Source organism: Dipteris shenzhenensis, chromosome 27 (genome assembly GCF_047967505.1).
Source record: "Dipteris shenzhenensis isolate YYH24624 ecotype China chromosome 27, Dip_SZ_1.0, whole genome shotgun sequence".
Lineage (NCBI taxonomy): Eukaryota > Viridiplantae > Streptophyta > Polypodiopsida > Gleicheniales > Dipteridaceae > Dipteris > Dipteris shenzhenensis.
The window spans coordinates 39,883,356-39,894,674 of NC_141622.1; the positions used below are offsets into that span (position 1 = coordinate 39,883,356).

The 11,319-nt window shown below is 43.3% G+C and overlaps 1 protein-coding gene across 1 annotated transcript; it reads left to right on the forward strand.

Moving 5' to 3' along the window:
- The first annotated feature begins 9,617 nt into the window (after positions 1–9,617).
- On the forward strand, positions 9,618–11,099 carry LOC147884290 (F-box only protein 6-like). Its single transcript, XM_087398172.1, has one exon. It carries the CDS (start codon positions 9,618–9,620, stop codon positions 11,097–11,099), a length of 1,482 nt encoding a protein of 493 aa, XP_087254298.1.
- Positions 11,100–11,319: the final 220 nt, after the last annotated feature.

The following is an 11,319-nucleotide window of genomic DNA, read 5'->3' on the forward strand; positions in this document are numbered from 1 at the left end:
CCACAATTAAAAATTTCTAGAGTGAGAAGCACAAATTTATACGATTGAGCATTCAATTGGAGATATAAATCACGAAATAGATAAACTGACATGTTGAAGTTCCCGTTCAAGCATTTTTTAATGTGCCATAAATGTTATGTCCAAGGACCCAAATGGTTTTCTATTATTTTGGTGCAAAATTTGGTGGTTTCGGCATCACCATTGTGTTCGGAGCAGGTGAAAACCCCCAAAACAACTTTTGAATCCTAAATTTGCCCTCTTGGAGGGGTTAGAATGACCAAAATAAATGATTGACAAGAGTGTGCTTAAGATCGCTTTCTTAACCACATTCCTGTCAGGGAGGTATTTTGATCATATTGACCTCTCTGGGGAGACATTTATGACACACTAAAAAATGCTCAAGCAAAAACAACAAAATGTCAGTTTATCTGTTTTGGGATTTGGTGTAGCATTTCTGACACTTGAAAACAAGTCAATATGTCAGTGTGTCGAGCGTCTCCAGAGAGATAAAGTCTATTTTTTTGAAAAAAGAAAAGCATTTTCAACATAACATTGGCCTCTCTCTCATTAGAGGATCTCTATTTTTTGTCTAACCTAAAAGGTCGCAAAATGAGCTCTTTTTTCCTAATGGTTTATTGGATTGTACTCTACAAACTTTAGGGTGCAAGCTTGTGAAGACTCAAGACTAGTATTCACCTAAATGGCCTGATGTTGCTACCTTGAATGCTCCCACCAATCGTGATACCAAATCTCGTGTTCTTTGCTCTGATGGCAATGATCAAATGTGTGCATCTGCAACTGCTTCCAGCTGCTGCATGGTAAGGAGTCTTCTTTCTTCTCATTGTTTCTCCCTTCGCAAACATAGCAAAAGTGTCTTCTATTGCCATTTCGATACCGTGCCATTGCTTTCCTCGACCTGCAATTTGTTCCTTGTGCCTTGACTAAGTTTTCAACTTTCCTGTCTTATAGCCTTTGTCTGCTTCTCTTGCAAGCCATGGTGAGCTGCATGTTGCCATTGATTCCATGGCAATGATTAGTCCATAATAGATCCCTAGAACGGAGAGAAGCTAGCTTGTGAGGTAAGCAAAGAATAGAATACAACTTACCTGAAAGAGGGCAATGCCAAACCAAAGTCTGCGCAAGGTCACATCGAGATGCGTGCGGATTGTAGAACGAAGGTAAGTTACAAGTACTTGATATTCCAAGATTCGATGGGCAGAAGGTGTGAAAATTCAAAATTCGCTAGAGTAGCAAAATGTTCAACCGTTATTGGGTTTCCCTCCTCCGACAATACACGTCAGCAAAATTGGATATCCCAAACAAGTGCAATGTGGACTAAAATGTTTCAAAACATAAATAGGCCAAAGGGCACACTATCGAGTTCGATGCTATGTATTATGAAATGCAATGACCTTTAGCATGCTTGTGAGCCATATAGCAAGCAAGCGCATGGAAAAAGAAACAATTCAAAATTATAAATAGCGTTGGATTTATCAAAAGATCTTTGCACATGCACAAATTGCACCTTTTCAACTGCTTCCATTTTAAGTGAATCTAGATACCAATATTAACAACTATCAATGTTTTAAGACCACCATGTAGAAGTCCCACTAGTTTGGATTCCAAATTTTCAATCCGCTTTCGTTTTCAACAAATCAAAAAAAGTTATGGAGCGTGCCCTCAAATGGGTGTGCATCACTTTAGCACAACATTGGAGGCCCGTCAACCAATACCTAATGTTCTCATTTAGGTATATCATTGGGTTGAGGAGAAGCTCAGATAGTGTACTTTTGAATGATTACTTGATTGCATGTATGTACAGAACAAAATTTTGATGTTTTGGAATAAATTGATATATCATATACTCTTTAGGATGCATGCTTCACATGCAACATAGCACTTATAATGATTTAACGGTCTCGTTTCGATCATTATTCCATAATTTTTTGCTCTCATGCTCAAGTTTGAAATTACACTACAGCTTGAATACAAAGTTTGCCGAATTTCATTGAGCAATGCATAAGTTACGGGTCATGCAAGATACCTATATACAGAAAATTCCATGAACTTCACCAAAAATGGCTACACCTAAGCAAACAATTTAATTCTAGCACACTGCAATAATTACAAATGCAATAATTAAAAATAGTACTTGGCGTACCCCAGCACCTATATCTTTCCCAAAAGCCTTTATTTCATCAACCCTCTCTTCTGTAAAAGTAGAGAGCTTATATATGGGCAGCGGGTCTGTCACTCAAAGTATAGAAGAATTCAAATTCCCTCGTCATATAGAGCAAATATGAAGCTCTCATGGAATCCTAGATCTATGAAAATAATGGTTGAAAAACAACCTTTGTGCGTGATACTACCAAATGAGCTACACAAGAATCTTGGTATCATAAAGTGAGCACCAAACAAATTTCACGATAAGCCTGCTAAGTTTAGGCCATAAGGTTGCTAGTTTCTCATAGCCCCCACGACCTCTACAAGTGATTGTATATATCATACCATAGGTCACAGCTCTATGGTATAACTTGAGCGTTAAACTCATGCAGTGAGCTGAGCGCTAGTATCTAGAACTACGTATCCGAGTATGTATCTGCTAGGTTGTATTGCGGGAGGACCTCGAGGTTCTTTCAAAGTAGCAACTTCTTCTGGGGATATAAAAGTATGCATGCCACCCTCGATTGTCCCAACCATCCTCAGGAGATTCAGATTTAGCTACAGCCACAGGGTCAATCAGACTGTGCTTGTGTGTTTTTCATTCAACTTTCTCTGCCTCCCTCTCTTCTAGCTTTATTCTTCTAATTGGACAACAACTCTGCTTTGATCTTGATAACGTTATCCTCATTTAAGCACACTGTGTCTGATAACGTTATCCTCATTTAAACACACTGTGCCTAAAATACATCAACGAGAGCAACTTGTGTGTGAGAAATTGCTGCGATAAACAACAGGAACCATTGTCATCATCAAAGAGAGGCCGCATCTTCTGTGGGAGCAACTCACAAGCAAATGGTTGCAATGAAGCCGACAGACTGGATTTGCAAAGGGCCAAATTCAATAATAGGGTACCTTGCTTTTAAAAATAAGTGGATCACGAAAACTCAAAAAGAAAACATCCAAAAATAAAGTAAAACAAATCAAGAGGTTTCAAGCCCTTGGATCTTAAGGACGATGGATGTTTTAGATTGTGACACTTGGAATCAAGAGGGTTGTTTAAAATTTCATGTTTTTTTAAATAAATAAATAAACATGCCGACTTGTATTGCAGTGGGGGTCAGGCCCAAACAAGGCAGACCCGATTACAAAAATTGGCCCAAAATGGGCGGAGCCCGGGGCCTACACTACAAGGGGCATGAAGGCATCCGCCCACCACTTGGTCTCTTTCCTGCTATCCCTGCTACATCCCGTAGGCATGATCTTGCAGCAGCAAGAATCATTATGACCCCTGGAAGGACCATTCTAAAATACAAGGTTGTTTCTGGTCATCCAGATCGATTGAAGCAATGCTGACCTGATATAGGGCCAACAAGCAACCAAGGTAGAAGGGCAAGCCACTGTATCCCCCAACACACAGAGCTTCCAATTACTCTGAAATTTCGACATGAGACCGAAAGAGCGAATTGCTCTGCTCACTGTATTCCATACATACCTGGTAGTAGGGCAAGACCAACACAAATGCATTATATCCTCCATCGCCCTAGAGAAAAGCAGGCATGTGGGATTGACAGCAAACCTTTTAGCCAGTTTGGCACGAACCAGGAGCCAACAATGTATAACTTTCCATACGAGGAAACTCAGTTTAACTAGCTTGCAACCAAACCAAATTTCCTTGAATCTCCTGCGCCACCAACTGGGCGATCTTCTTAGTCCCCATTTCTGGTTTAAATCAAGGCATCCTGGCTCTCATTTAAACTCTTATAGAGACTTTTAGCCATCACCTTTTTTTGAGAGACTTTCCCTAAATACCATTGTGAAGTACGGGCATTAACTGAATTAATACAGTTCGTGGGCCAAAGAGAAGGAAAATTCCGTAAGACTGTGCATCAGGGCTGTCTCTTGTACTGTGAGAGAACCTGCAACTAATCTCTTCAATATGCATCCAAGGTCCTTTTGAAGCATCCCAAATTTGTGCCCAAAACTACAAACCTTTTTTTAAAAATCATGGGAGCGCAGGCGACATTCAACTCAGCGTACGAGCACCCATCCATCCCCACTGCATTGCTTCACCAGATGCATTCACTGAGACTGGCATCACCACGCAGCCCTCCTTTACCTCTCTACTTCATTTGGTTGATGCTGTGTCTCCATGCAGAAACTAGTCCTGACATTAAAACCTATCTAGAAATGCGAAGGGGAAAATCTGAAAACATATTTAGCATACCAGGACAGGCCCTTCCAAGTCCCCCTTTACCTTCCTCTAAAAACCAACGGGCCATTTCCACCTAAGGCGAGGAATCCATTTGTTGACCAAAGCCATATTCTTGGTAGCTATGCCAGGTAAACCCAGTCCACCCTGCAGCTTTGGGACCTTCAGTATTCCCCAAGGAATATAATGCATTCTGTTTTTGTCACCCTCAGCAGCCCACAAGAAGGATCCTTGAACTAGTTGAAATACTGACGAAGAGAGATACCCAACCCAATCGGCGCACCTAAGTACCGAATTACTTCACCTCCCTTTTTCCATTGAACGGGCACTTGCAGCAACCAGTTCGGAAAGGCATCCTCACTAGTTCTCAGAGCATAAGACTTATTCCAACTACAAACTGATCCAAAGGCAAGACAAAAATAGGAAACTATGTTCATTAGAGCAGCAACTTGCATCCTATCTTCCTTACAGACTGAGATAATATCATCAGCAAAGAGTTGAATACCAATCTGAGCACCAAATGGAAGCTGTAAGCCTTCGATGAGCTTTGAGGCCATTGCTTGCTTTATCAGATGTATCAACGGCACTGAGGTAATAGCAAATAATAAGGGGGCCAATGGACACCCCTGCCTTATAGATCTCATGAGGTCAAAAGAGCCCACAACCCCACCATTCAAGCATAGTGCTGAGGAGGCATTCCCAAAGAGTGTCGCAACCATTTTGACAAAGGCATTCCCAAACCCCAGCTTCTATATTCAGTCTGCATATTCCCATCTACATCCAAAACCCTGTCAACCATCTCCCTTTGCACCTTACGCTTAGCAGATTGAAAGAAGAACTGATTAGGACAATCCCCCAGTTAAAGCCATAGTTGTCTACTGTGAATCCGAGCCAATTCCGCTTGTTCTAGCTCTTTCCTTTGAAATTCCTGCTCTGTCTCAGTTAAGAGGGTAGAAACAAATTGATCCTTAACATTCTGACGTACAGCAGTTCTTAACGTAGTCATTATGCGAGTAAGACACTCCAACTTGGTGTCCCGTCTTCTGTCGGTTTGAATCCACTCTTTCACTTCATGAACAACCGTGTATCCCATCTTACACAAGGGTCCTCAAGCTGTGCGCTGATACTGATCCAGAACCTTCTGAATTTTTTGCACAGGACTTTCGATTTGAGGAGTTTGTCGTTAAATTTAAAAGGGATGTCACAAGACCTAGCTAACGCCTGAGGAAAGCTAAAGGACCAGCAAACAGGAAAGTGGTCAGAGAGACAAGAGTTCACTAGACACTCACCTTTCCAAGGAGCCAGCCACCACCCCTCCCCTGAAGCATAAAATCTATCCAGCCTCCCAGCTCTAAACTCATCCCCCTTACGCCTATTTGACCAGGTAAAACTCCCCAACCCCTCTGGGTCTAAATCAGCGTAGTCGATTAGGCCATCACTCAAGCAAAGATTATCCCATGTCTCTGATTTCGACGAAGTCAGATCTCTACTAGGCTGAGACCTATCTTTCACGCTCTCTGTAAAATTACAATCACTCGCTAAGAGCCAACAATCACCTGACATATTTGTATTTAAAGAAGACCAGCAAGCAGCTCGATCACTGGGGACATTCGGCGCATATACACTGACAACCTGAAGCAAGAACCCGTCTACCGTCAAAGCAACTGCAATGAACCAACCTTCATTGTTGCGGAAGATTTCTTTGGCCCCTAGCATTTGTTGAACAGCTATTGCAGAGCCACCCTTGGCCGGACAATTAATAAAAACTGCATATCCAAGCTTAGATAGAGAAAACCAGAATTGATCCTCGTTACCACACTTGATCTCTTGCAGCAACAAAAAATATGGCCTCATCCTCCTGATGATAGAAATGCATCCACTGTGTTTCGAGGGGCTGCAACACCCCCGACTGTTCCATGAAATTGCCTTGATCTGTCTGGGCTTACCATCACTCGAACCTCTGACTCGATTGACACTAGTTGGTAAGCACTCTATAGGCATCACGGAGAAAGTTGAAACGGTTCTCTTTACCCTTCCCTGCATTTCTGGCCACCTCTTTGATCCTTTTAGACACCAATTTCCCGCGTTTCCACTGATCGGCTGCCATCGCTATCAACTTGTGTACATGTATTTATAACTGCAGGCAAGACATCTGTCTCCAATAGAGCCAGGATCTCTGGATGAGGAGAGGCAAGCGAATCACCCGTAGTTGGGCCACTACCCCCATGATAGAACGAACAGGCATATTGTTTGCAGGAGGGGAGTCCCGTTGGGTGGACGAAGGAATGACAATGTGAGCTTCCTTTCTAGCTTTTCCCTTACGTCCCACCACATGCCGTTGCTCCTCTTGTGACTTAGGGGGTTCCTGGATAGAAACAACCATCTTCTGAGAATCCACGGAGGAAACCTGCCCTTGTAGCAGCACCTTCTGCTCATCCTCTTTTTTTTCATGCATTTCCTCTGGGTTACTACCCCCATCATTCCCCTCGGCCATCTTGACATTAGCCGCCCTCCTCAGGCAATTCCTGGCATAATGGGATGTAGCCTTACAGATATAGCAGGCATTGGGGAAGACTCCGAACCGTACCTGTTGAGCGAAGACCTTGCCGTTTGGAAACTCGATATCCATGAATTCTGGAATATCTACCTCATGTCCCATAGTATCCAGGCCCTCTTTAGACCCGAGAGGGATTTCGTCGGAGGGGAACCAACAACACACGACCCAAAGAGGCAGCAATCCTTTCCACCGAGTCCCCGAATAAGACTCGAAGATTGGGAAAATCCACCCATACGGGGCACTCATGGAAGAGAAATTCTTCGAACACTGTAGATCCATCAAACACGAACCATGTGCTCACCATCTCATCCCCAAGACTCTAACAGTGTGCCATCTATTTCAGGTACGTACCTATATATTTTTTTTTTTAAACTATATTTTTGGGTAGTCAAAAAACTAAAAACTTACAAGAATTCATACCTTTTTCAAACATCATGTCTATAAATTAAAAAGTGCCCCCACTATATCTCAAAATATCTTTCGATTTTCTATTTTCTCAAAGTCTTAAAGATTTTTCCTTCCGTGCCCTTTGTATTTTTATCAAAAAATAACTTTTATTATCTTAACTTGTTACACCTAATAGCATGTTCTACTCATTATTATCCAAACGAGACTTTTCACCCAGGTTTTAAATCACATAAGGAAAGAATGAAAAACTTTTATTCGAGTGAGCCAAAACCTTTAAATTATTTCACGAAAAAGAAGTAAATTTTTTGTAGATTCATATTTTGGTACTTTTGACATTACAAATGATCTCAGAAGGCCCCACAACCTTGAAAACTACTACAAACATGGATACCTCGGATGATTTTTTGAAAATCCCAAATGAGAAAGCATGCACGTGTCTCTAGGTTGATGATATCATCGATCAAACGCACGCCAAGTCAATGATATCATCAACAAAAGTACCAAAATATATATCTACAAAAAGTTTATATATTTTTTTCCAAATAATTTAGAGCTTTCAAAGGTTTTGGCTCACTCGGTCAATGATATCATTGACCAAGCATATAGCTTGGTTGCATAAAGTAAGCAAGGTAGACCTTGGTAGATGATATCATTGACTGAGCAATTGGGTTAGATATTTTGGTATATGCATTTCAATTGAGACAAGCAGGGCAATTGCCAAAGGTGACACAATACATAACATTATCCCGAAAGATTTCAAAGACATTGATTGGATGCAGTGCACAAGTCAAAGCCAAGACATGCCATGCAAGAAAGAGGGTGACATCTCAACTTGGCTAGGTTGACTCAAAGAATTCTAGTAGATAGTTTGGAGGAGAAAGGCTCTTACAACTTTTACCCCACAAAGCTTTAGCTCTAGTGAAGGTATAGGATCCGAGGATGAGTACTATTCTTTGTAGAATCAATGGCATGTATATTTGTGAAGCAATGTAATTGCTAGAATGTTAGACTTTTGAAATATGTCATGCCATGGCCCTTTTATGTGCATTGGATGCATAGGTCCATATTGTAATGGTTTTGAGACATTATTGTATTTTATGTGGATTTTGTATTCTAAGTAAAGGTTTTCATGGCTGTTTCCTGAAATACCATTACAGTCTCAAATAAAAAGAAGGGAATCTTTGAAAGATTCTCCATGGCCCTTTTATGTGCATTGGATGCATAGGTCCATATTGTAATGGTTTTGAGACATTATTGTATTTTATGTGGATTTTGTATTCTAAGTAAAGGTTTTCATGGCTGTTTCCTGAAATACCATTACAGTCTCAAATAAAAAGAAGGGAATCTTTGAAAGATTCTCCTAGAGTTCTCATTTTGAGGTTACAGTTCTCAAATTAGATGTTACACTGTTCTCTTTGAAACCAAAGAATCTATTACCCAGGAAGCGTGCAAAGTAGTCAATCGAAGGGATATCACACTCATAAGACACAAACTCTTCCAACTCCCTAAGCGAAGGGACACGACCTGTGAAGAACAGATACAAGCCTCATTTTGCCAGACGAGTAAGCTTCGGCTTGACATCGACAAGATCAAGTTTGCAAGCAATGGGGTGTCTCTTCCCTGATTCGAACTAGGGTTTCGAAGCCACCTCCCACGCCCGCCTATCTGCTTCTGCACGCACAGATCCATCCACAGACTCTTCATCCAGCTCCGAAAAACCTCCAGTAAGTCGTTTATCAAGTAAATCTGCATAAGAAACAGGCTTGGGAGAACTTGTATCCGCAAAGTCTCTATCCTTACTGTTCGCAGCAAACCGTTTACCCTCACCCTCTGTTGAATCTCTACCTAACGACATGTCAAAGGTTTCATCCAGTGAACTCTCACAATCCCCCCACCTCGGGCGCTTCACCCCTAGTACCTTCCTGACACACACAGGGTAACGCACACTCATGCAACACTCTCCAACGAAGTTTTTCTCTCAGATTAAAATTTCATGTTGTTCTTGCATGAGACACTCCACGTAAGAAACTTTTTCCCGATTTAATACGAACTAGTACCCTTATAATGCAAGCACGATAAAGGTAATTTCTCTTTGGACAGCTTTTCCGTGCGTTTTATGCTTTTGGCTACTGGGACAGCTTTCCCGTGCGCTTTGTGCTTTGGGCAATATGTCCCGCTACTTAACATTTTGTTTGGTGTTTTTTTCAATGCCAACAGAGCACGATGAGACCTTGCAGCCCTTGTCGCTCTAACTTCGCTTGGGATCACTATGGGAAATCCATGGCGACCGTGCTCGACTTATTAGATACGATGGTGCGTCCCAACTGCCAGACCTGCACGAGGACCAGCAGGGGGAGGAACCAGAAGCCAGTAACGGCAGCACAGCGGATCTGCATGAAAAGCAGCAGGAAGAGACGAGACGTAGCAACAGTAGCAGGGCGGATCAGGAAAATAAAGGCCCTTCAACATTCTTTACATGCCGAGGATGCTGATCAACCCGAGGAGGTTTTTGCTGCTGAGTATGGTTTGCCCAGCAGCAGCAGCAGCGAGAATGCTAATATCTCGCTCTGTGAGGGATTGTGGTGTGGATTACCAACGGAGCTAGTAGAGTGCGTGCTCAGTCGGTTGCCTCTTCTTGCCCTTGTCCGTGCCCGGATGTTGTGCAAAGCCTGGAAGGCTCAGTCCCTCATCCATCCTGCGTTTCTGGACCTCTACAACAAGACGCTCCCTCAACGCCGGCAGAATTACCTCCTGGTGAATCACGAGTTGCCATCTTCGGACGCCTTGTCCGTATACGATCCCTGTGAGAACCGCTGGTTTCAGATCCCGTATAAACTCGATCCTTCTCTCAGCCCCAACGGAGCAGCTGGGCTTCGTCTTTCTGCAGCATCGGGCGGCCTTTTTTGTTTAGCAGATCCGGACGCCTGTGTAGTGGTAGGCAATCCTCTAACACAGCAGTGGAGACCATTGCCTCCGTGTCCCCTTCCATCATGGGATGGGAGTCATAATCCTATGATCGCCATGACGGCGGATTCAATTACCGGGGCCTACAAGGTAGTCATCTTCTTCTTCGTAGACGGGCCCGAGAATGATGAAGAAAATCTCTATTTCTCATTCCTTGTTCCTGTCGTCTATGATTCCACTGCTGGCACTTGGGAGATAAGGAGCAAGCTACGCTGCGAATCTTCTTACGAAACCTGGAAAAGCGTGGTCAGCAACGGTAAGCTCTACGCCCTCGGTTGTGCAGGCCCATGCCTCCTCTCTTACGACTTGGAGTCTGGTTCCTGGACGGAGACCATAATCCAGACACCGTACGATTGTGATTTTTTTCCTGCTTTAATTCTGATCCGACGTCTGCCATATCTTGCGAAATGCCAAGATCGATTTTTCATGGTGGAGAGACTGTCGAGAGGAAGGGACGACGTAGGAATCCCGTGGGGAAGAGTACCGCTGGTGCACCACAATCTGGTGGGCATTTGGGAGCTGAGGCAAGGTAATCCATGCAGATGGGAGCTAGCGACGTATACACCGTTGCATTTGATACGGAAAGTGGTGGAGGATTCCGACGGTCTTGACTTTCAGGTTGCAAGTGATGGGGAACGAGTCGTGTGGCTGGTGTTATCAGGGTCTCGTTGGATGTTGGCATACGATACACACTCCATGAAATGGAGCCTGGAACCTGGCTGCCCACGCGAGGATATCTTCTCCGACTCCCAAAGCAAGGCTATGTTTGCCCCCTTGGTGTGGACCTCTACCATCTGAGGCCGTGTCAAGGGTGTGGACCTCTACCATGTGAGACCGTGTTCACACCACGTGGCGGCCAACGGGCTGCAGTTGTGTTGCTATCAAAGCCCGCCAAGGCTTTCAATTGGTGCTGCACAGCACTAGACCAGCTGTGGGGGTGGTGTCGAAAACTCTTCCCTCCCGATACACAACTCTTGCACGAATCGGTTCATTCCACCTCAATGAATGCCTTGTTGCA

Coding starts and splice junctions, on each gene's coding strand:
- LOC147884290 (XM_087398172.1), top strand. CDS start 9,618: ATGGCGACCGTGCTCGACTTATTAGATACGATGGTGCGTCCCAACTGC.